General features: G+C 37.5%; 1 protein-coding gene across 7 annotated transcripts in view; it reads right to left on the bottom strand.

Annotated features, from left to right (window-relative positions):
• LRRFIP2 (LRR binding FLII interacting protein 2) overlaps positions 1-27,563 on the bottom strand; it is a 118,491-nt gene that overhangs the window by 79,512 nt on the left and 11,416 nt on the right. For all 7 annotated transcript variants that reach the window (XM_082664500.1, XM_082664499.1, XM_082664503.1 and 4 more), the window contains exons 2-3: positions 18,123-18,265; positions 832-918 (exon numbers count right to left, since the gene is read on the bottom strand). In XM_082664500.1, the coding sequence (XP_082520626.1) occupies positions 832-918; positions 18,123-18,212 (177 nt within the window). In that variant the 5' untranslated portion in view covers positions 18,213-18,265. The remainder of the gene's footprint in view (positions 1-831; positions 919-18,122; positions 18,266-27,563) is intronic.

Raw genomic sequence — 27,563 nt, 5'->3', positions numbered from 1 at the left:
CTCTTTAACACATTAACAGAAGATCCACCACCAACCTCTAAAGTGTTTAATACTGCCCTGCAGGTTTTACACCCCACTTCGTACTAATACAACATCAGAAATATTTTTTATGGGAATTTTCAGAGCTAGGTCAATGTCAGAAGGAAAGAGTAAAAAAGAGTATTTGTTTTATTTTAAAGCAACCCAATTTCTATATGCCTACTTAGAAAATTTTTTTGCTTTTCTTTCCAATAATTAAAACATATTGAAATGTATTAACTACAGAAAAGCATAAGAACATAAAACCAATCATAATTCCACCATAGATAAACCAAAGTACTGGTAGTAATCACTTCTTTCCAGTAGTTTTTGACCTATATACAGATACTAGTTTTTGTAACACAAAACTGGAGTTCCACCCATCTTACAGTTGTGCTTTTTTTCCATTTTCTTAGATGAATATTTTCTTCTATTATTAAATATGCTTACAAACTGTAAGGTTGTATGATTTCAGTTTTACTATGCAGACATCATAACATAATTAGTCAAAATTCTAGGACATTTAGGACCACAGGAAATAACTTTGTCATCGCTAAGCCTACTTTAGCTGTTGCAAGCACTTATTACACAATAATAACTTATAATGAGTAAGAGCTATGTATGTGTTTGCTGTTATGATTTAAAACAAATATTGCATTTAACTTGCTGACATAAATGGCTTGTTAAAATATATACATCAGGTTATTCTATTCCCAGTGTTTCAGAAGAAACCAGTTTTACTTCAGACGGAAACTAGCCAAGTATTGATATTTTTGAGACCAACACTAAATCAGGGTTATCCACCCAAATTACCTCTTTTTGTTGCCGTTCCAGTTCTCGCATGCGGATATCTCTTGCTTCTGCTCGGGCAGCCCGTTTTGCTGCCAGTCTTGCCTCTGCCTGAAAAGTAATGTAAAGATTCAGCTTTATTTAAAAACCACCACCACCAGCACCACACCTGTACATCAGCTTGAAGGACAAGGAGCCAATGGGACATTACTTCCCAAAGAGGGTGGGGGGCAAGATGTCATCCACCAGCAGCCCGACTGACTTCCTCCATCAACATCCCATCCGTACTCACTTCTTTTCCTAGTCCCAGAGTCTCTCCTGAAATCTGGGCCTTTACCGTCAACTGCTTGCCTTGATTACACATTCAAAACATTTCACACAATTCATTATATGTTTCTACACACTTGCTTTTTCCAGAATTTTCTTCCCCATCAATTCAATCATACAGATTAGAAACTGCAGGGCCAGCCTCTATTTCACTTTGAACCTTGCCAGTATTCCCTCTCCAAGTCCTGTCAATTCTGGACCACTGAGTTTCTCTCCAACCCATCTCAGGTTTCTTTATGCTCACTGTTCCTGCTTGTTTCAGGAACTCTTCCTCTCTTTCTCTCTTTCCATTGAGATATAATTCACACACCATCAAATCCACAACTTAAAAACATACAATTCAGTGGGTTTTCAAGTACATTCACAAAGTTGCACAATTATCACTACTATCTAATTCCAGGATACTTTCATCACCCCAAAAGGAAAACCTGTACCCATCAGTCATCACTCCCCGTTACCCAAACCCAGACCCTAGCAACCACTAATCTACTTTCTGTCTCTATGAATCTGCCTCTTCTGGACATAGCATATAAATGAAATCATACAATAGGAACTCTTTATCTCTTGTTTGGATACTGCAACAGTCTCCAAATCCATCTACCCAACTCCAGATTCTGCCCTTCAATTCATCCTCTATGTGGTTACATGATTGCCAGTCTGCCTTTGTTTCTGATCATGTCAATCATTCTGCTGTGTAAAATACTCCAGTGGCTCCCCATTACTCATGGTTAAAGCAAAAATTCCATAGACTAGCACAAGGAGAAGACAGGAGACGAAAAGCAAAAGCAGAGATTAAGGTTTCTCCCAGTCATCTCTCCACCTTATTTCCCATTATGTGCCCCACCTGCGCCAGCCGCATCCACCTTCCTCCACTCCTGGACTCTATCTACTGTGCTGGGAGGTTAAGCCTCTCTTCACAGACTGCTGGCAGGAGGTATTCTCCCTTCTCTCTTCTTCAGCTACCGTGCTACCTTCTATGAAGGGTTCCCCCAGTCCCTCTTTCACAGAGTAATACCCTATGGACATGTGCCTACTGTGGCTTATTACACTGTATTATATGTACTACATGGTATTATATGGTATTAAAATTACATACTTCTGTCACCCCACAAATTTCATGCCTCAGTGCCTGCTAAATAAACAAGAGATTTTCAGGTCATGGGCCAAAGTATCGAGGAAATGAGCCAACGAAACAGCTTGATGTACCACATGAAACAAAAAAATCTCTCTGGTTTCCCTTGCGGTGGTTTCCTCAGTTCTTGGCCACATCCCAACTCTGATTCAGATCCCCTCTCTTCTGATAATGACAGTAGCTGCTTCTTCTCATGCTATTATATTTGTGCCTAAGTCTCACACTAGGAAGAGACTCAGCCAATGTTTAAAGTGGTCTTCTGTGTGTAAGCAATTATACTGAGCACTGAAAATACAGAGTTAAGACATGCCACCTCTGCCCTGAAGACGTTCACAAACTAGCCAAGGGAGACAAACACAATGTTTAAAGGGAAGGAAGCATGCAGGGAGGAGCAATCAGTTTTGCCTGGCAAGGTCACAGCAGGCTTCTAAGAAGAGGAGACAGTTTAATGGTTACTACTTTTTCAACTACCCCAATTTTGGCAATTTCCTAGTCTGTTTAACTGACCTTTAAGTAGCAAAAACGCTGCAAAGTGAACGGAAATCTGCCAACCGAAAGCTCTCACACTGTCATCACCAGAGCAATTAGTGTTCTCACATGAATTTTACATTGGCCTCTATCATTAAAAACCCTACATTCCCCACCTTCTTTACCCCTCTATGAATGGTCACCATTTTCTTACCAGAGTTTGTATTTTATAGAGAAAGACTTCAAGGCTAAGTTATGCTTCAGCAGATAACAAATACGTTTTAAAATTAGAAATTATCATTTTTCTGGGAAAAATTTTCAAATCTCTCTTTTTAACTTAAGAAAGCCACAGCAATGTGTAGGAATTTTCATTTACACTTATATTAGCTTTGCACTTGTAGCTTCCCTTAGAAATTTATTGAGAATGCCAATTTCATCCTCCTGAGATCTGTGGCCAATTCTGCACAATCTATTCTAAAACGGGACTTCTCTCACCAAACCTAAATTATAGGTAATTGAAATCTATTCTCTAATACAACTTCTTGCACAACAAAAGGACCTACTGTATAGCACAAAGAACTCTACTCAATATTCTGTAATAACCTATATGGGAAAAGAATCTGAAAAAGAATGGATATATGTATAATATATGTATAACTGAATCACTTAGCTGTACACCTGAAACTAACACAACACTGTAAATCAACTATACCCCAAAATAAAAAATTAAATTTAAAAATTAAAAAAAAAAAAAGGAAGGGACCTAACTGCTGTATAACAGAAAGAACATGGGCTTCAGAGCCAGAAAAACATCCTTCTCTTTGTTACTTAGCCAATTTTATGCAAAACTCAGATACTACCTCCCTTGGAGTTGGTATTAAATAAGGCAAGCTTTAAAAAGGTAAAGACGATTTAAAATTACTTTATCTGTTTTTTTTCTGTACATTGCTTCCACGTGCCTGACAGGAGTAGCAAGGAGCTAACGGTGATTCCAATCTGGTAAGACAAGACGTGTACTCTATTCTTATACTGACATATTTTGAAATAGTCAAATTATAAGTACACAAAGCATACTTCTAAGTACCAACACTAGCACTTTCCCCTCAGAATACTATTGCATAAAAGAGCTACTGCAAATTCGTTTTAACCCACCCTGACAGATATAAAATAAAAAAGATAAAAAACTAAAGGACCATGAGGATTTAACTGAGTTCAAAACAAAGTTGGTTAAAAAAAAATAAACATGGAATCACCACTTGATCCAATAATTCCACTTCTGGGTACATACAACAAAGAATGGAAAGTAGAGACCCAAACAGGTATTTGTATACCAATGGTCATAGCAGCATTATCCATAATAGCCAAAAGGTGGAAACAACCCAAATGTCCATCAGCAGATGAATGGATAAACAAAATGTGTTATGTACATACAATGGAATATTATGTAGCCTTTAAAATGCTACATAATAATAATAATTTAATAGTAAATTTTGACACAGGCTACAACATGGATGAATTCTGAAGACTTTTTTTTAAATTAAATTTTATTGGAGGACTTCCCTGGTGGCGCAGTGGTTAAGAATCTGCCTGCCAATACAGGGGACACAGATTCGAGCACTGGTCCAGGAAGATCCCACGTGCCACGGAGCAACTAAGCCCGTGCACCACAACTTCTAAGCCTGGGCTCTAGAGCTTGTGAGCCACAACTACTGAGCCTGCATGCCACAACTACTGAAGCCCACACACCTAGAGCCCGTGCTCAGCCACAAGAGAAGCCCACCACAATGAGAAGCCGGTGCACCACAATGAAGAGTAGCCCCCGCTTGCCACAACTAGAGAAAGCCCGTGCAACAGCAATGAAGACCCAATGCAGCCATAAACAAACAAACAAACAAACAAATAAATAAAATATATGAGGAAGTTGAGTCTTAAAAAAAAAGTTTTACTGGAGTATAGTTGTTTTACAATGTTGTTGAAGACATTATTAAGTGAAATAAGCCAGACACAAAAGGACAAATATTAAATGATTCTGCTTATCTCAAGGATCTAAAGTAGTCAAATACCATGGAGATAGAAAGTAGAACAGTGGTTTCCAGGGGCTGGTGGGGACAAGGGAATGGGGAGTTATTATTTAATGGGTACAGAGTTTCAGTAAGGATGATGAAAAAGTTCTGAAGATGGATAGTTGTGATGACTGCACAGCATCTAAATGTACTTAGTGCCACTGAACTGTATACTTAAAGATGATTAAAATGATAAATTTTATGTTATGTTTATTTTACCTCAAAAAAAAAAGGTTAGTTAACTTAAAAGTTAGCATAAGACATGAATGAAATCATAAGTATTCAGGAGCCTAAATCATTTAAGTATTTGTATGGTCTTTAGGCTGACATGACCCAAACTTTTAAATCAAGTTAACAGGAAAATTCAGGAACTGGAAATTCAGGTTCAGAAGTTACCTGTGAAATCCAGTAAGTACTGGACCAGGTTTCTAGACATTATTCTGATCATTATGCTTTCAAATATTATAAAAGATGGCTATAACAAAAAAATTTTTAAATGGAAAATAAATAGCGTTGGCAAGGATGTGGAGAAGTCAGAACACACTGCTAGTGGAGATGTTAAACGGTGTAGCTGCTACTGAAAATGGTTTAGCAGTTCCTCAAAACATTAAACATAGACCAGAAGACCTGGCATCCACCTCTAGATATGTACCTAAGGGAAACGAACACATGTGTTCACACAAAAACTTGTACATTAAGTATTCATAGCAGTATTATTCATAATAGCCCCCCAAATGGAAACAACCCAGATATTCATCAACTGATGAATGGATAAACAAAATGTGGTATCATCCATAGAATGGAATATTATTCAGACATAAAAAGGAATGAAGTACTGATATAGGTTACAACATGGATGAACCCTAAGAACATTATGCTAAGTGAAGGAAGCCAGACACAAAACTTCACATATTGTATAATTCCACTTACATGATATGTCCAGAATAGGAAAATCCAAAGACCGAATGTAGATTACTGATTGCCAGGGGCTGGAGTAAGGGGGAGATGGAGAGTGACTGCTAATTGGTATGGGGTTTCTTTCTGTGCTGATGAGATGTCTCTAATTTGTAATTAGGAAGTGGCAGTGGTTGTGCATCCTTCTGAATACACTAAACACCACTAAAAACTGCACACTTTAAAATGGTGAATTTTACAGTATGTGAATTATATCTCAATTAAAAATTTTTAAATAAATGAGACACAGTGAATAAAAAATATGCTAAATTAAATAAATAGTAAAATATGTAAAACTCCAACACATAAAACTCAGTATATAAAATGGGAGAAAGGGACTCATGATCTAGTAAGTCTGGAAAATGCCAGGTTAAGTTTTTAAAAATCTTTAATAATACACATTATGAATTGCCAAGAAAAAGGTAAAATAAAAAAGCATTTCTCAGACTTACCTAACCACATTACTAAATAAGCCCTAAGTAATTCTTCAAGGATTATGCTCCAAGGAACACATGTGGGAAATAATGATTAAGCTCTGGCAATATATCAGGACCCAATTCAAACTGTTCTAATTCTGTTGGGGGGGGGCTTACCCTTGCTCTCAATATTTATAAAATTAAACAATGTTTTGAGAGTGATCTTCATAGAATCAAAACTCAAACTTTCAAGATGACAGAAAAGATGAGACCTCATTAATATTACTACCATCATTTGAACACTTAGCAAAGCTAGGTGTTTATTTTCCTTTAATCCACAAAGTAACACCTTGAGGTACAGAAGGATTAAGTAATCTGCCCAATATCTCCTGGCCAGCAAATATTGGAACTGAGATCCACATCCTTAGAATCTGACTCCAGTTAATGCTCTTAACTATGTTGCCACAACTTATATCTTTATACCCCAAGTGTAAGAACATATCCTTAGGCAAATAATAAAAGTTTACTTTGGATGAATTAACCTGTGATTTTTCAATTTAGCATAGATTCTCTCTTTTCTGTGAAACTGTACCATTCTGGTTCCCTTTTTTCTTTGACCATGACTTTACCCCAAATGTAGTTAATCTCCTTTTGCTCTACACAGACTTTCCTCTCATCTGTTTACTCCACATTTTCAACTATCAGCCAACGAGAATGATTCAAATCTAGCATCTCAAGCTCTGACCAGAATCAAAGCCTACATTTCTAACTGTCTAGTGGATCTCTTGTCATATACTAAGAGTGAATAAAAGCAACCTCATCTTCCCTCAGTGAATACGCTTTTGCTTCCCTATTTTTCAATCTCCAGAAATGGAACCCTTGTTGAAAACTCAGTCTCAGGGACTCCTACTTCCTAACTAAACCTTCTTTACAATATCCCTTAAATGCAACCTTTAATATCCATTTCTACAGACTCCCCCTCTTACAAGCAGGCCCTTACACTTCCACCTAGGATACTTTATTTCCTAATTCTAACTTCACTTTCTCCATTCCAACTCTCCTCCTATCCGTGTTATTTCCACATTACACACTGTTAAATTAATCTGCACCAAGGAACAAGTGGTTGATTAGCCATAATATACTTTATGATGCCCAATATCCAAAAGCATCCTTACACTTTCAGAATTTTAAATTTAGATTCTGTTACTGCTTAGGTCAAATAAACACTGAACAGGCTAAAATAAACCAAATCAGCCCAAATCAATTTCCAAATCAGAAACTCAGCTAAGGCCAATCCTATTATAACTGTCCTGTGGGTCTACAAGTAAAGCAGGATCTATCCTATCCACTGGACAGTGCCCTCTGTTTCCTTGGAATATAACCCACATGTCAAACTTCATTTGGAACTATTCTGGGGGGGCTGAATATTCTGGGGGGAAACAAAGTTATATCCACTTAAAAAAAATAGTTTGAATCCATCATCCTAAGAGTCAAAGGCAAGAGAGTTCATTATAAAGCTACATGGCAATATAAATATAAAATATATGTATATACACATAAAACACAAATGTAAAGTTATATAAAATATACATATAAAACATATATGGACGTGTCCATATATAAAGAGACACACACCCTCTGTGCTATGATGTGAACTCCACCCTCCCTAGGGACCTTGCCTCAACTATCTGATCTCTCTCCTCTGTCTACACTCTCTTCCTCTACTGGTTTGTTCTTTCTCATCATAAGTAGGTTCAAAGTCTGTCTTATCTTTAAACAAACAAACAAACAAACAGTCCCATCCTGGTTCAGTTCTGCCTCGTCTTCTCTTTACAGCCAACTTTTTCTAGCACCTCCCTCCTCACTCCCCACTCCCTTCAAATGACTGCTTTCTGGCTTCTGCCCAAATCATTTCAGTGAAATTGCTCATGCCAAAGTCACTTATGACCTCTGACTACCAAACCCAATAGAATTTTTCTCTTCTTATCTCACTTGTCCTTTCTGGCTTCCCATATCACTGCCACGCAACTTCTGAAAACTCTCCTCTCTTGGCTTTCTGCAATACTCGTCTCTCCTGGTTTTCCTCTTGACTCTCTGACCTCTCTTCCTCATAATCCTTCATGGGCTCATTTTTCTCTGCTAGCTCCTTAAACTTTAATATAGCCAAAGCTTCCAGGCTTCATCTCACTCTCTTCACTCTATGTTCCCTCCCTGGTTGATACTGAGAGTCTGCAAAGCTTTGTGTCCAACCCAGACTTTTCTGTCACAGTCCTGATCCAACTGGCTATTAAACACTGGGGCTGTCCCACTGGAACCTCGGATTTGCTATATCACAAATGGAATTTATAATCTTTCCCTTAAAGTTCCTCTTCCTCTTTATGTCCCCATCAGCTGTCCCATTACCCAGAACTGAAATGAAGGATCCCCGTAAGGCTCCTTCCTCCCTCGTTTATATCCCCCCGTCCATACCCTGTCACTAAATCTCAGCTATAGTTCTCATCAAGATTCTCTCTCTCTACTATTTCTTCAGTCCAAACTTCCCTCTCCATTCCCACTATCACTGCCTTAATTCAGGCTCTCATCAACTGTCACCAAGATGACAACAAAGCTTCTTAACTAGTTTTCTCCTTACCAGTCACTCTTTACATGGTGGCTAAATCTGAAGAAGGTTTTACCCTTCAAGGGCTCCCCCACAGATGCCGAAATCACACGTGAACTCCTTAGCACACAAATCCCTTCCTGATCGGCCCCTCTGGTCTCTCCAGCGTCATCTCCCATTCCCCCCACCATCTCTCCAGCCAAACTGAGCTGTTATTCTAGCAGCTTCCCACATGTTCTAGTTGTTTCACACCCCTGTGCCTGAGAACACTTAGAAAGTGACACACACAAACCCATAAAACAATACTGTTTATAGTGATATGTATTAGAACCTTTAGAACAGGAACAGAAAGGATACCTCATGATTTTATTATAGTGGTTCCCTGTTGGGGTGGGGAAAGGGAAAATAGGCCTGGGGGTAAAATAAAGGGCCCTAAACTTGGTTTATAATGTCTTCTCCCTTCCTTCTGATCTTTATAAGAAAAGGTCTGCAATAACTGTCCCAAAATGTTAGCATCATTTAATGTAGACTCATGGGTACTGACATTATCATCAAAACCTTTCTGCATTTAACATTTTTCAAAAAGAATAGAACATAACACATACTCAAATGCCTTTAAAGGAAGGGAAACCTCTAGCTTTTAAACTTTTGTCCTGCTGTGATCATGTGACAGCTTTAAAGGGAGGCAAATTAAAATTTCATGATTTGACAGAAATGCACTGAACTGAGCCAAACATGGAATTGCCAGCCTGCATGTATATCCATAATATAAAATCCATGCAACTGGCATAAGAAAGAAAAATAAGGTATAATTTGGACCTTTACAGACCACACTTTAATATCAAGAAATTTGAAATACAAAATTCTAGAAAGTGAAACATTTAAGGCAAATGACTAATTCAGGTAGCTAAAGACTCAAGAGTTTACTGTGTTTAATTTTGTTTATTCTTCCGTGACATTCATGCCAAAAGAACACTGGAAGACAAATTAAGAGACATAATATTTATTGTGTTGCTATGGTTTCCAAATTAACAAATAAAAATCATTACTCAATTTCCTAGCAACTTCCCTTTAGCAGAAAATCTTAGGTACCATTTTTCTTAATTAGATTTTTTTTAACGATTATTCTTTTTTTTTTAAAGAGGTGCATTTCTTTTTTTCTTTTTTTTTTTTTTTTGCAGTACGCGGGCCTCTCACTGTTGTGGACTCTCCCGTTGCGGAGCACAGGCTCCGGACGCGCAGGCTCAGTGGCCATGGCTCACGGGCCCAGCGGCCATGGCTCACGGGCCCAGCCGCTCCGCAGCATGTGGGATCTTCCCAGACCAGGGCTCGAACCCATGTCCCCTGCATTGGCAGGTGGATTCTTAACCACTGCACCACCAGGGAAATCCCTTTAATTAGATCTTACAATATAATTGTGTTTAACCGTTTTTTTAAAGCTTTTGGTAGTGAAAACCAACTATATAAATTTTTCTGAGCATAAACACCAATATGTATTAGATAAAATCTAGGGATTTTAACCCATTTTCTTCTGATGTCAAACAACTATATCTTCCTTTTATTTAGAAAACTTCTGACAGCAAAATATTCTTTTGGAATGAGAGAAGGAATTTAATATTACAGACTTTATTACTGAGGTTTGACTACAATCTAGTAAATAGATAGCCCAGGAAGACTGAAACTCTGGCTCAGCAATGACGCATCTAACCGAAGGGGAAATGTGACCCACAGTTGTGGTAGAGATACTCTGTGTGTGTGCTGGGGGTGGCGGTGGGGCTGCTAGTAGCGTCCTTACATTTAGGATAAGGGTACTGCGCTATCTGAATTTTTTCTCCAAATACCTGTAACTCATGGGAATGGTGAAGATTGTGACAATGAACTTTACACCAAGTATTTTTTAGTCACGCTGACACAAAACTAAGTAATAGGGCTCAATAATCCTCCCTTAATTCTGGTTAGAGGGATAAATCAAGGAACAGTGAGATACCGAGAGTAACGCTGGCCATCACAGAGCCCTGGATTTGCGGGGGCGGGGGGGGGGCGGGAGGGAGTGCCCAACCACATCGCCTACCCTCCTTCGCCTCAGTTCCAGTGGGTTTTGGGGGAAAAAACAGAGAGGTCTGCACTTGACAGGAATTGGCTGCATTCATGTACTAATGCCACTGGAAAGATTCCTAAATGACTAAAAACGACAACTTAGGTCTGCTCTTTCAAAGAATTTGTCTACTAAAAACAGTAAGTACAAAGGGGGAGAATTTTTAAAGAAAACTTTTAACTGGACAGAAATGGAAAGAAAAACATTCATTTTTCATAACCTTGAAAAATTAACTCATATTTCATAATCTTTTATAAATTTTTGTGTACCACCATTGAGTGTATTAAAGGCATTTGAAAGGTATTTTAAATAAGCGTAATTCTGCCTCCTGTGCAGTTAATTTTTCAGACAAATCCAATTTGCAAAGAACAACCTGAACCAAACACAAAAGGGTGATCAAAAAAGTGCCAAAATTAAGAAAGACTTAAGACATGACCTTGAAATCACAGAGTTCTTTAGGGCTCAGCCTGAGGAGTGATTATCCTCAACTCTACACTTTCTCCCTAGACAATCTCATCCACAACTCATGATTTCAATTACTTCCTACATGCGCACAAGTCTCAAATATGTATGTATAGCCCAGATTTCTCCTTTGACCTCTTGATCCAAATCCCCAAACTGCTTCTTCAAAATCTCCACTTAGATGCCTCACAGGCATGTTAAATACCACACGTCCTAACATAAATTCATGGTCTTCCCTCTCCAAACCTCCTCCTCGCACTAACGTTGCCTACCACCCCAAGGATGCACAACCCCAAACCTCCCCTCTCTGCCACCTAAGCACTGCCACTCGCTGGGCACCTCCTCCTACCTCTGCACTCCAACCGCCTCTCCCCATCCCTACTGTCATCATTCTAGGCCGGGCCACCAATGCCTCTGCAAGTCTCATGACTCATCTCTCCGCATCCACTAACGTCTCCTTGTGATATCATCTCCAACCCGCAGGAAAGTCATCCTCTGAAGGCACAAATCTGTTCACGTCATACCCCTACACAAAACCCTTCAATGTTTTTTCCTTTGCTCTTAGGACACAGACCAAAATCTTATATCAGGGTTCTCACCCTCAGCCCTACTGACATTTGCTGTGGGGACTGTCCTGTGCACTGTAGCATTTTTAGCAACATCCCTGGCCTCTCCCCACACATGCCACTAGCGTGCCCCTCCCCCTGTTATGACAGGCAAAAGTATCTTCATACACTGCCAACTGCCCTCAGCTAGACAAAATCACTCTCAGTTGAGAACCACCGGCCTGTGTGACCTGGCTCCTGCCTACCTCTCTGGCTACTCTCCTCCTTGCTGTACGTGTCAGAGTTAACAGTGATATCACGGGAGGCAAATATTAAGAGTGTAGGAGCCAAAGTGCACATTTCAGCCCGACCCTTTTCTAGCTATGTGGCCTTGCGCAAGTTACCTCACTTCTCCATGCCTTGGATTCATCACGGATAAAATGAGAATAGTAGACCACCCCATAGAGTTATCAAGAGGATTAAATCTGTTTAAAGAACTTAGAATAGTGCCTGGTACATAATAAGAGCTCAGCAAATGTTAGCTGTGCTGTTGTTACTCCTTGAATTCTCCACACTCTTTCAGCCTCCAAGCTTGTCACACATTCTTCCCTCTGACTGTAAAGCTCCTCCCCGCATCTGACAACTGCTTCCCCTAAATCACTGCATTCCTCCTTCAAACTCAATTGAAAAGGCGCTTCCTCAGGGAAGCCTTCCCAAAGCCCCCAAAATGTCAAGTCCCCCATCACACACTCTTTAATGAAATCATTTACTGTTCACTCAAAGCATTTAGCACAGTTGTAAATAAATGTATTATTACATTTGCTCAATTCTAAGAATGCCACTGGTTGTGATATACACTGACAATCACAGCTTTCAAGACAGAAATTACAATATTAAATGTAGACATTAAATTTGAAGGAAAAAAAGAAGCTGAAAATCAAAGAACAGGTCCATTATGTAATGATTTTTTGGCGTCAATTTTCCCCTCTAGAACTTAAGCTCCAAAAAGGGAAATGACCATGTTAGACCTGTCCATTCCCTGTCCTCCTTACCTAACACAGCATCTACAGAGAGTAAATGCTCAATAAACATTTACTAAATGAATGACATTCAAAATTCACGTTTAAAAAAGGAACCCATTTTATTCTTTTCTTTTAATCTTTTTTTTAAGTTTTTAATTTTTTTTCTTTATTTTTTTGGCTGCTTTGGGTCTTAGTTGCAGCACACGGTATCTTCATAGAGGTATGCGGGATCTTTTCCCTGTGGTGTGCGGGCTTCTCTCTAGTTGTGGAGTTCGGGTTTCCTCTCTATAGCTGTGGCACACAGGCTCTAAGGCATATGGGCTCTGTAGTTTGTGGCATGCAGGCTCTCTAGTTGAGGCGTGTGGGCTTAGTTGCACCGCGGCATGTGGGATCTTAGTTCCTCCACCAGGGATCGAACCCATGTCCCCTGCATTGGAAGGCAGATTCCTTACCACTGGACCACCGGGGAAGCTCCCAAGACTACTTTAGTCTTAAATGAAAGATGGTATTACTCATAATTATTATTGATTATGGTAATTCTTTGCATTTTAAAAAACTGCTATCCTTGCCAAGAGTTTTTTATCCTTAGTTCGACATGGCCTAAAAATGAATACTCAAATAAAATAGCTAAATAACTATGAGAAAATCATTAGCTCTATCAAGCTATTATGATTATTATTCCATAAAACAATAACACTGGACAGTATCTTTTTTATTTATTTTTTTACGGTACACGGGCCTCTCACTGTTGTGGCCTCTCCCGTTGCGGAGCACAGGCTCCGGACGCGCAGGCTCAGTGGCCATGGCTCACGGGCCCAGCCGCTCCGTGGCATGTGGGATCTTCCCAGACCAGGGCACGAACCCGTGTCCCCTGCATCGGCAGGCGGACTCTCAACCACTGCGCCACCAGGGAAGCCCTCTGGACAGTATCTTTTAAACTAAGCACAATTCTTCCCTTTGTATCCTTCTCAGGCTGCTAATCTATAATCAAAACCACAAACTTCTGGTTCTCACTACTCATCATTCCAGATGCCTGGAATTTACCTCTTTAAGCAGCAAAATAATAAAATCCAACCAAGGGTCCATCAATAGATAAATGGATAAACAAAGTATAATATATACATACAATGGTACATCATTCAGCTATAAAAGAAGGAATTAAGTTATTTACAAGGAAAAAAAAAAGAGGAATGAAGTTCTGACACATGCTACAACACGGATGAATCTTGACGACATTATGCTAAGTGAAAAAAACCAGACACAAAAAGGACAAATATTGTAAAATTCCAGTTATATGAAGTATCTAGAATTAGACAAATTCATAGGGACATAAAGTAGATTAGAGGTTACCAGGGGCTAAAAGAGGGGGCAATGGAGTTACTACTTAATGGTTACAGAATTTCTGTCTGGGGTGATGAAAGATTTTTGAAATAGACAGTGGTGCTGGTTATAAAACACTGTTAATGTAATTAATGCCAATGAATTGTAGACTTAAAAATGGTTAAAATGGCAAATTTTCTTATATATATTTTAACCACAAATTAAAAGTGAATCATGTAAAAACCATTGAATGGTATGCTTCAAATGAGTGAACTATATGTTATGTGAATTATATCTCAATAAAGTTATTTAAAAAAATGAAATCCAAGTTCTAGCAGCTACAAATGTTAAACAGCCATAGTTTCTTTTTCTTCCTTATTATTACAAGTAGGTTTGCACACCAAATATGTATACACGTAAATTCTGCTCAACGTAAAAGTCTCCAAACATTCCACTTACTAGACCCTAACTCCTATAAAAGACGATCGCTTTCTATGCCTGTCATTGATTCTTTAGATTCAAGAGAGTTGTGTGTTATGAGTATGAATTTTCTTTGGGTCCTGAATCTCAAAAGAGATCACAGAATTTTAGAACTGCAAGGGCTTTCAAATCATCAGCTTCAAAAATAAGCAACGTTCTGATGACTTCCATTTGAAGAGATGTGCAGAAAACATGTTTTCTTCATAATTTCAGCTCTACAACAAGGAAAGGAGGAATATGCCAGGCTTCAGTGAGGCCATAGTAAGACTGCTTGCAAACCCTCCAAGAAGCTTCTACTTCTCATAGGAACACTCTTCATAACACTCACCAAACTGACCGTGGTAAGGCGGCATAACTGGCTTTCATCCATCCCTATCTTTCTCCTTTTGCGAGGCTAGCTGCCTAAGGGTCTCCATTTGATACACTCTGTGCTTTCGGGTAATTTTCACTGAAAGTCAACTCTCCAACTGCATTTCCCCCCAAACCTGTGGGACAATCAAAGTCAAACAAGCGAGAAAGGTAAGCATCCAGATTGGCCTTCTGATACCCTAGAGAACCTGCTGCTGACCTCCTCCAACACCTGCTCTTATGACATCTTCACAGAGTTGTGACATACATGCTCACCCAGCAAAGCAGCAACATGCCTATTACAGACACGGCGGGAGTTCTAGATCCATCCACATTCCTGCCTTCATGGAGCAATCTTCAAACATTTCAACATCTTTTAAAAATGCCAACAGGTTTTACAAGATAAGAAGAATTCTGGAGATGGATGGTGATGATGGTTGCACAACAATGTGACTGTACTTAAGTCCACAGAACTGTACACTTAAAAATGGCTAAAGTGGTAAATTTTATGAGTATTTTACAACAATTTTTAAAGTGCACTCGGTTCCACATTTTAGCATGCAAATTATCCAGTTTGCAGAACATATTCATGCCTTTTGTTTCTTTTGCTCTTCATTCCCTCTAGTTGCCTCATTTGGGGCCAACTGAGAAGCATGGATACTTTAGCAGACGGTAAGCAGGAGGAAAAAGAGGCTAGTTTTCTTTATTTATGGTATACCCTGTCTACCTCAAAAAACAATTTGAAGTGAGGAAAAGACAAATTAAACTCTTAGATTTAACTTAAAAAAAAAGAAAGATTAAGCTATTTGTCCTTTTTAATTGTTATGGGGGTTCTGTTAGTTTTTACTCCTAATTGTGTGTGTGTGTGTGTTTGTGTGTATTTAAATACAGATTTATAAGCTCAACCTCATAGATTCAGATTTAGCAAGTATGGGGTAACACCTGGGAATCTGTACATTGAAAAAGCAACCTGGGAGATTCAGATGATCAACCACGTTTTAGAACACCTATCTTAATAAATATATTTTTTGTAAAAGAAGAATATTTTACTTCTATTCTTACTTTCTATTTCAACTTATTAATAAGCAACAAAATAGCCTACTGGAAGCCTAACACTATGGTAAAGTTTACATGCACTATTTACTTTAATTGTCACAGCAGCCCTATAATACAGGAGGCCCATAGTATTCCCATTTTACAGATGAGGAAAATGAAGTCCAGAGTAGTTACTTAACAAGATTACTCAACCAGCAACTAGTACAGCCAGAATTCAAAGCCACGCTTATAACTCTCCAAAAGTCCAGCTCTTCTGGAAGTAGTATGATACAGAAAAATAAACAATGGCTTTAAAAGCTGAATGTGAGTCCCAGTTCTGATACCTTCCAGACATTAATCTCTCAGCTTCATCTGTTTCCTCATCTGTAAATAAGGCTAATAACAATGCCTATCCTACCTAACTCATAAGGTTATTGTGAGAATCAAGATGTGAAAGTGCTTTTAAAATCATGAAAAGCTATAGAAAAACAAAATATTAATGGAGGAGATGGAGAAGACTGAAAACAGCCCAGCACAGTGAGACTATGTGCTTGAATCCAAGCTCAGCTATTTCTTAGCTGTGTGACCTTAGGGAAGTTACTTATCTTTTCTATGCAATGATTTCTTCATCTGTAAAATGGAGAATATAATAGAACCCATTTCACAATTTTGTGGAGAGTAAATAAACTAATTCATTTAAAATGCTTAAACAGTATTTGTCACATAGTAAGCACTCCAGTGTTGGATGCTAGAATGCTACCCAGTTTTGTAAATGAAGCATCACATCCAAAAAAAGAGTTCAAGCACCCAGTGACAGTACAGAAAGAGCCTAAAACATACCGGCATTTTCCCCCCTTACAGAAATCTGGGTATGTAAATTCCTCCAATTTTGGAAGCAAACATTTTGAGTAGTTTCAATTTTCAACTAAAACTACGTGGCTTCCAAAATACTTCATTCGGGTAAATACTTAAGACCATTGTAAAGTGTCATCCACTACTTCATTTTAAAATATCTTTTACCTTTTTATCTAAAAATATCTCAGATTTTTTAAAAGTAATTTTGTTAAAGTATTATCACAGTTTTGTCATCAGTTTTTAGATAACTTTCCTCTGCTTCAAATATCCTCCTACAAAATTTGACTTCTAATTCAAAAGCTGAGTAGCTTATAAAAGGAAAAACGTAACAGTGAGCTGGATCCAAAAAAAGACTGTGTAATATGTCAAAAGGAAACAGCACTAGTCCTAAATGAGTTATTTACTAAGAATAACAAAGAGGAAGTGATGAGGGAATAATTCTCACCCAAAGAATACAATTTTAAAATGCTCTAAGCAATTCTTGTACCAGGTTAGTATATGGTCAGGTCTGCAGCTGCAGATAAGAGGCTGAAACAAAGTTGGCTCCTCACTAAGAAATCACAGCTGGGAGTTATCTTAAATTTTCAATATGCAACAGGAAATGCTGCCAGAGATTCGATAGGTGACACCCCTTTCCTTTTTTGAGTTGTCAACAAACCAAAACAAAAATGCTCCAGAAGCTCTATTACTAGCTAAAAGTTAGACATAAAAATTCCACTGCAATTATTCAAAAAACAGCTAAGACACTGAATCTGAGCAGACACCAAATAAGGATTATTTCTGTTAACATTTATACAGTGCTTCCTGGAATATATTAACTGTAGAGCCCAATGAGCATTTTTGTAATATAGTTATCATATCTTCAACATTCTAATTACCTTAAGTTTCAATAATGAAGATTAATTATAAATTTCAAAACATCAGGACAAATACCTGGAAGTCAACTAATCCACAAAAATAAAATGAAAAATTAATTTTAAATGAGTTAAATAAATATTCAAGTAAAGAGACAGTAACTGTATTTTACTCTAATACAGTATTTTAGAGGGCATATTTAACATCTTATTTATAGTAAACATTCTGAAACTAGCTTAATGAATGAATGTCTGTATATATCTCCAACCCTCCACCCAGAATTTTTATAGCATTCTCATCTGTATAACTCAGTGTTGAGAGGGGTCTTCCAGACATTACCTCTCTGGCAATGCTACTCAAAGCTTCATCTTCTGCAGAAAATCGGTCTTTCACAGGTGTCCTTTTCCTTCCAGAACCAGGAGTCCCCATCTTGTCTTCTTAATAGTCTTTTAACTGTGAAAAGTGACTTCACTGTTTTCAGCCTTGAAATAAAAAGAAACAATAATTTAGGATGCTTCTCTTTATGCACTTTAATGCTCATTTACACTTTTAACAAAGAGAAATAATATTTATATATTTATGTATAAATTAAAGAAATTAGTCACCAAACACTTTGTCCTCCACTATCAATTTATTTCAATAAATTTTAGAATATTTAAATTTATACTAATTACTAAACCTCCTAACTCTTTTTACCATGCTAAACACAGAATGTATTACCATATTAGCCTCAGAAAACTGCAAAGAGCAGTAATTCTACTTAACAGGTTAAAGTTACTACAGCTATTTCTAAAATCTATTTCCATTTGAAAGTCAAAAACATTTCAGAAAAGTCATTCAGCCTAAAACTTTGAGAGCACATATTCAAGAAATTTTAATATAGAGCCTTAAAGCTACAAGGGTAAGTTGGCTTTTAATGTAATTCAAGAAACAATTCCACTTAAACCATTACCACATCAAAAAACACACAATAAAAAACAAATGAAGGTTTATTACTCTGCAATTAGCAATAACCAACACCCTCTATGCAACAAATTCTGAGTGCCTGCTATTGCCAGGTAGGTACTATGGGAGATGCCAAAGATACTCCGATGAACAAAACAGTGATGACACAGGCCAACAACTAAGAATATATCTATGGGTCTATTTTTATTGTTATTATTATAAGATAGATGTATTTTTACAAAAGAGAAGAAAAATTCATCTGCCAGGATTAAATAACAAGGAAGAGAAAGACCATCTAAGCTTTCTAACACATGGTATATGAAATTAAAAATACTCCTGAGAGGGGCTTCCCTGGTGGCACAGTGGTTGAGAATCTGCCTGCCGATGCGGGGGACACGGGTTCGTGCCCCGGTCTGGGAAGATCCCACATGCCGTGGAGCGGCTGGGCCCGTGAGCCATGGCCACTGAGCCTGCGCGTCCAGAGCCTGTGCTCCGCAACGGGAGAGGCCACAACAGTGAGAGGCCCGCGTACAGCAAAAAAAAAAAAAATACTCCTGAGAATGCATCCCAATTTATACGACCTCCTTCTCATTTAGTGAAATATCCATTAACTTAATTTTTTTCCCTAGCTTTATCAAAATAGACTGGCGAAATTTCATTACACAGTGAGTCACAAAGAAAATCTCAAGTAAGTTTATCCTAATAGTATGAACTATATGAAAAGTACAAGTGACTTTAATGTATTGTAATTTACTTGATTCAAGCAAAATAAAACAGAACCACTTCATTCTTCCAAAAAAGTTCTCTCCAATGAAAACTCAGGCCATTCCCATCTTAGCTGACACCATTTTTATTCCCACATAGCTGACTTGTATATCTGTCAATCAGAATGAAGACTGAAGACAGTTTATTATTCTGCCATAGAAAATATATCTGATACAAGAAAAGGATTCATTTAAGTGGAAATGGAAGAAAAAAAAGAATGTATATGTGAAAGCAGCAGTGGATAACTTCTAGCCAGAAATCAAGACAATTTCTGGAAACCACAGAGGAGTTTTTTCAGAAGTCTCCCATCATCCTCATCGTCAGCATCATTTTAAAAATCATTCACTTGTTTAATAGTAATGCTCTACAAATATTAGTCACCCACTGAGAAAAATGCAGCACGCAACACAAAGTTCCTTTTCAGACTGGAGTGACAATTTAGCTGATGTGCTGTGATATCATCCAGTATTTGTCCTTCAGCCAACTTTCCAAGGACTGACTAAAAGACATTTCACAGAAGCAGGCATTTCACAAAAACAGCCATTTTCTAATTCCAGACACACAAAAATAATTACAGAAGAAAGATTTGGCTGGAAGTGTAGCAAAAGCTTAATAGCAGTTTTGTTACGAGGACGAGATTATGGACGCATTTTTTTCTTCTTGATTCTTTAAAATTTCAATAGCATTTTAAAGAAAAAGGAAAAAAGAGATGCATTTAAAAATAAAAACATTCATATCAAAGAATAAACTGGCCCCAAAGTGGATCACACCCAAATTAGGCTCAATATACTACACAGCTGAGACATGCAAAGTGAAGCCACTGCTGGTGGTGCTCTTTTGAATGTAGGATTTCTTTCTCCTCTTTCCCTGTAATCCAATTTCCATCTTTCTCAACCAACACTGTCTTAGACCTTAGAGCTGCCAGGATATTCCTAGCACGCAGATTTATATAAAGAATTATCTTTTCTTAAAAACGCCTAAAAAACAAAACTGTTTCAACAAGCTCCAGACTAACCCACCCCGAGAGAAAGATAACAGTGAAAGGGACAGAGGCACAGGCTAATGAGCAGGAAATGGGAACTTCTCTGTCTTCCTTATCCTTCGTGTCCTATCTACAAGGGTACCCAGGTGTTTACGTGCATGACTGGCCAGGTCCTGTCACCTTTTTCATTTGCACATGAGGCAAATCGACCATTACCTATTTCAATCTAGTGCTTTTGAAAAAAATTATATTATTTGTATTCTGTAAGCAGACACACTTACTAATACCAGAAAAATCTGGTTTTCAGCTCCTATGCAACTATCTTCTAACAACTCCAGAACATTCTACACCAGCGATGGAGGAAACCTTAAAAGAAATAAGATTTCTGGCACAGTTGATAGAAAACTACTTTTCAACAAAATACCAAAATTAAAGGTACAGACTCAAAGGTGTCCGCGAATAAATTAGTTCCGGTTTCTGATTCTAAAGGACTTTCAGTAAGTTTCTATTCCAAGGAGGTTTTCTCAAGAACACTTTTCATCGGGAGCCATGTTAATTTCTCCCAGCTCTTCCTTAGTGCTATCAACTAAACCAAGAGCTAAACCTTTACATTCACTGACAAGAACAAAACTGACTGGTTTTTGTTAAGTCCTTTACCCAACATCAAGCTGATTTTCTCCAGATGGTTTTGTCATTAAGTATTTGTCTACCTAAAGGAAAGAAAGGATGTTGTGGAATATAAACCTTCCAAAACAGGTATATCAATTAGGCTTTCTCTTCTCCAATAAGCTTCTCATGTAATACATTTCTGAAAAAATAGGCATTTTGCCACATTAAGTGGCATTTCAATCATGATATTGTTCACTCTCGTGAGAACAGAATATCAGTGTGCCACACTCTAAATATAGCACACTTAGATAGTTCTGTCTGGATCCTGATGGTTGCGGTTGCCTTATATCTAAATATTTCATCATAGAGAATTCAAAATATTGGCATAAGTCTTCGCGTCAGCATTGGTATTACAGTTGACCCTAGTTTGTACAATAAGACATTTGTTAGTTATTCATAAGCAAATCCAAGGATCCAGAATAGCACCTGAACTAAAGAATTAGTGTGATTGTAGTTGTTGCCGTTGGACAAGATTTAAAGTGAGAGGATCTGAGTTCAATTGGTTGTATGACCAACTGCTGCTTTGTCCTTCCCACTGCCTATGCCTTGCTTTCTTCATCCAGAGAGCAGAAATAACAACCGTCCCAACTACCTAATACGGCTAATGTGAGGCTCAAATGAGTTAAGATAAATGCAAGCACTTAAAAGACCACAAAGCACTCCAGAAATGTTCAAAGGGTCTTGAATTAACTAGCTCTTTTACATATTTAGCTTATGAAGCTGACAAAAGGGCCATCCTAGCCTTTCTTTAAAATTTCATATTTTTAACTAAATAAAAGTATCCTCAAGTTATTTATTCCAGCATGCATCATGTGATATCATTGGCCATACTAAGAATTCTTGGTGAAGCATGGAACAATATGGAAAAAATAAAAACACTTTTAACTATAATCATTATACTGTAGCACATTTACATAATAAAAACAAAAATAAGAAGAAAGTTTTAAGGTACTCTGTGGTATTCATAGTCTTTTCTGGAAAATCCAAATGAATACACAAGTTTTGCTAGTATGGCCTCATAATGCTCTTAGTTAGTGTTAGTCCTCTTATTAGAATACAATTGACTTAGAAGGAAAGACAGAGGTCATTAAATAGTACACTTAAGATCTGTGCACATCATTCTATATAAATTCCACCTCAAAAGAAAAAGTCCTCTAAACAAATACTGAACTCTAGTCAATGATGCACATGTTGAAATATTTAGGGTTGAAGCGTACTTATAACTGCTACTTATTTTGAAATGCATACAAAAACAAAAAAAGATAGAATAATGGATAGATAGAAGAATGGATAAAGGAATATATAGGTGACAAAGTATAAAATATTAATAGTAGAATCTAGGTGGTAGGTACGTGAGTGTTCACAGACCTCTGTCAACCTTTTTTTTTTTTTTTTTTTTTGGCCACGCTGTGAGGCTTGCAAGATCTTAGTTCCCGGACCAGGATCGAACCTGGACCCCTGCAGTAAAAGTGCAGATTCCTAACCCACTGGACGGCAAGGGAGTTCCCTTAACTTCTTTGTATGTTTGAAATTTTCTATAATAAAGTATTAGGAAAAAAGTAACCAGTGAGAGCTTCCCTGGTGGTGCAGTGGTTATGAATCTGCCTGCCAATGCAGGGGACACGGAATCAAGCCTGGGTCCGGGAAGATCCTACATGCCACAGAGCAACTAAGCCCGTGTGCCACAACTACTGAGCCTGCACTCTAGAGAGCCCGCGAGCCACAACAACTGAGCCTGCATGCTGCAACTACTGAAGCCCGCGCGCCTGGAGCCCGTGCTCCACAAGAAGAGAAGCCATCGCAATGAGACGCCCGCACACCGCAACTGGAGAAAGCCTGCGCACAGCAACGAAAGCCCAACACAGCCAAAAATAAAAACAAATAAATAAATAAATTTATTAAAAAAAAAAGTAACCGGTGAGAAAGGTAGATGACTAAATGAACAATAGGCCTGGGAACTGGGAATTGCAATTAAAAAATCTTGATTTGAAACAAAAACGGAAGGCAGAGGTAACCAGAGGATAGAAGAATACGAATAGCTATGTATACCTTAGAAAGATTAGGAAAAGGAGAGAACAGGAATTCCTGGACTGAAAGAAGAAAATGGAGGAGGGGGAAGGGCAAAGGGTTGGGTGGGGAGAAAGGAAAAAAGGAAAAAGAAAGGAAGGAAGGGAGGGAGGAAAAAGGAGGTAGGGATTATAATTGAAAATACCAATTCTGCAAATATCTAGATGAGACCATTACACAAAATGAATAAATCATTACCAGGACCTACAAAATTGACCAAAAAAAAAAACGTCTAGAACTTGAGGCAAAGTAAAAAATATATATATGAGGCAAAAAATACATGAGTCAACACTGGACGGCCTGGCAGAACAAGGAAAGGTAGATGCTAAGCACAAACTAAATCTCAGGAAAGTATCAGAACCTATAATGGTTCATTTAAACTCATCTTTTATAAAATATAATGCCTGTAAAGGGTCGAAGCGAACTCGTATAATCACATCTCCTACTTCCACATTCAGAAGTCCTAAGAATTACCAAAAATGTTTTTTAAAGTTTCATATTTTGAATACATAGTATTCTCATATACACAACACAACTGACAATCTTTCCAATTCTTCTTTTCATACAATGACATGCCAGTGATGTACTTCCTTCCTTGCCAACAATGTTATTCAATAAATGAACTCTAATGGGCTGTATGTTCAACATGATTTATAATACTACTTCATCAACTGTGCACAACCTAAATTAGGAAGATGTCTCTTACCAACAATTGCATTCTCAGTTTGCCCTACAAAGTAAACCATGTTCTAGTACCACTCAAATGGCCTCCTTTCCCTACGCCTTTTAAAGTATCTCAGAAATACACGGTCGTATGTTCAGAGAATGAAAGGAAGGGAGAGAGAAAATTACATATTGTTGAAGATAGGTCACACTTAAAAGTGTGAAATAAAGCAGAAAACAAGAAAACAGCAGAAGTACTAGGGTTAACAGAAGCTCAGGTGACGAAAACAAAGATAAAACCAAAAACGAGGGAGAAATATGAAAGCATGCAATAAGGATATGATTTTTTAATGTAATTAATATGGAGATTGTAAAATTAGGAAATTTTAATAAAATAAATCATATACCTTTAATTTTTCCCTTTTCAACAAATATCTACTGAGAATTTGCAAGGTACTATGTACACACTAATCACTGCCTTCTAAGTAGGCAAAAGACTACAATGGGAAAATTAAAATGGTAAAGAGGTCAGAGAATGTACTTATACTATTTCTGCATATCCTTTCTTAACAGTGTTCTCTGAAGCACAAAAGTTTTTACTTTGAGGAAGTCAAGTCACCTAATTTTTTTTTCTTTTGTTGTAAGGCCTTGGTGGTGCATAGCTAAGAAAGCACTGCCTACCCCAAGGTGACAAAGATTTACTCCTGTGTTTTCTTCTAAGAGTTTTACAGTTTTAGGTTTTATATGATCCATTCTGAGTTAGCTTTTTATATGCTGTGATGCAGATATCCAACTTCATTCTTTTGCATGTGGATATCTACTTTTCCAAGTACCATTTGTTAAAAAGACAATTTTTTTCTCTCATTGAATTGTCTTGGCACCCTTGTTAAAAATCAACTGACCATAAAAGTAAGGGTTTATTTCTAGACCCTCAATTCCATTCCATTGATTGATATGTATATCTTTATGCCAGCATTACACTGTCTGGATTATTGTAGCTTTACAGTAAGTTTTAAAATTAGGAAGAATGAGCCCTCCAACTTTGTTGTTCTTCTTTGAGATTGTATTGCCTATTCTGGGTCCCTTATCTTTCCATACAAATTTTAAGATGGGCATGACTATTTCTGCACCAAAAACTGGTGCAGGGAAAAAAAAGGGGGTGGGGCAGAATGGATTTTGATAGGGATTATACTGAATCATAGATCAACTTGGGGAGTACTGCCATCTTAACAACATTAAGATTCCAAACCATGAACATGGGGTATCTTGCCATTTATTTAGATTTTCTTTAATTTCTTTCTACAATGTTTTGTGATTTTCAATGAACAAGTCTTGAACTTCTCTTATTAAATTTCTTCTCACATCACAAGGGTCGTTTTAAAGATCAAATGGATATAAACGTTTCTATAAGCTGTAAAATGCTTCAGAAACATAAGGTATAACTGACACCAAAAAAAAAAAAACCCCCCACAAAAGATCTGAAATCAAAATAGCAAAAGAGGTGGCAAAGCAAAACTCAGAAGTAAATCCCCTGGCTAAAGTTAATTTTAGTTGAGCCACAGGTGGGTGGGTAGGTGGGTGGGAAACTGTACATTTTCAAACACAAATCTAATCCAACATCAGACCTACATACTTTGTGGGAAGGCACTTTTCACTATTTCCAATTAACTAGATATGTAGCAACATCTTTTACTGAACTGTACAAGGGTGTGTTTTCTTTCTGAGGTATGTGGAATTATTACTGAAATACTTCTTCCATGAAAAGGAATGAAAATCAGAATATGATAGAAGCATGTAACTAACCTCTGCCACTAATAATAAAATAGAAGGGACCAGAATTAAATCCCAAAGGGGGAAAAAGAATTAGCCTTAGAACTTAGGTTCTCCTTCTGATTGGGAATGAATTCTACTGACAATACTCATAATAACTCTATTCTAATAGTAACAAAAATAAAACTTAGAACATAATACAACAAAAGAAAAAAATTACATGAATAAAGACAATCATTTGAATTTCTTTTTAATCTACGGTAAAACAAAACACTAAGCTGAAAATGACCCAAACTGACAACAGCTTTAAGTCAAGGCCAGTCAACATGATGCAATAAACTGTGGCATTAGAAAACTCACGGGAAGCAAGCAAAGACAGGGACAAGTTTGATATCATGCCCATAAGGTACAGAAAGATGACAAAATGGCATGTAAAGTTTGATTGAAAATATGTAAAATTTTGTACATATGAATAATAAATGGCAAAGGCAATCATGTAAAAAAGAAAAAAAAAGAATTTTCTTTTTTCTTAAGCTTTATATACTGTTGATAATCACCTTACCAAAAACTGATTTAAGCTAAAAGCTACAATTCTGTGGCTATTTCATAGTATGAAAACTTGTAAGGATAACCAACTTTGACACTATATTAATAAGCTTTTAAGGGGGAAAGATTCATTTAGCCTCTCAGACCAACTGCAAAGTATGACTATAAAAATTTATATTGGTCATCTCTGGTAAAACCATAATTTTCTAACAGATTTCACATCAACCAATACACTTATGGACATAATCAAATTCTAAGTAAATGAAAAACACATTGCTAATTTTAAAAAGAATGAACACCATTATATTAACCTTAAAAATGTAATAAATTTAAAACTCTGACTCAAATCAACAGGTCAAAGTTAGAACAAAGAAGCAACCATTAATGTCCTCTAAAGTCTTGGGGAAAACATCAATGTTTAAGTCCACACGTTTTTATTATCAGAGCAAAATTCTCGAAAATTTTTGGGTTTCCCTGAAGACCTGTATGATTCCTTCCACCATGTAGCTCACCCACTAGGGAAAAAAAATAGTGGTGACATGAGGTACTTTTATAGCAGAAAGGAAGATGCCAGCATTTTCCCTCTCTTGAGCTGCGTTGGTCAGGTTTGTGTAGCTTAAACCTGTCTTACATAGTAAGACAAAATAATGCCCTGAAATGGTAGGCAAGATACTGATTAGGCTCATAAAAGGAAGAAGTCAACAAGATACAACGCGATATAAGTACAATGTTCATGAGGGAATGATTAGAGAGCAGAGCTGACAGCACAGCTGTGACAGTAGGTAATCCAAGTGCTACTCCAATCTAAAGATACAGGCAATGAGGTCCACTCTAGACACATCACTTCTGCTCAGAAAAGACTCAATACCAACAGTTGGTGGCCCCTTTTTATAAAAATAAAGAGAAACTGACCCTCCCATACCTGTTCACCCACTACCCCCATCCCCCCAACACACACACACACACACACACACACACACACACACAGACAAGACACACACACACAGAAACACATACACACACACAGAAACAAAGAGAAAGAAATCATTAATAAAATAACTTCCCAGAAATTCAGGACATGAGTCACCAGATTCAAAGGGCCTACAGAATGTGTAACACAAGTCCTGAGTCCACAGGTATTTCATAGTGAATTATTATAGTTAATTTCAAACATGGGGGCAAGGATGATTTTACAAGCTTCCAGGGGTGGAAAAACCAGGTCACATATAAAGGATTAACAATTAGAATTTTCAGTCTTCTGGAAACAAAAAGTAATTCTGGCAACAAGAAGACAATAGAGTGATGCCTTCAAATTCCTGAAAGAAAATTACAGACAACCTATGCCCAGCCACACTGTTCTATTCTCATACTTG

The sequence above is a fragment of the Grampus griseus genome (genome assembly GCF_964374135.1).
Source record: "Grampus griseus genome assembly, chromosome: 10".
Classification (NCBI taxonomy): Eukaryota; Metazoa; Chordata; class Mammalia; order Artiodactyla; family Delphinidae; genus Grampus; species Grampus griseus.
Note: the sequence above shows the minus strand (reverse complement) of the source record. Positions and strands in the feature narration are given on the sequence as shown.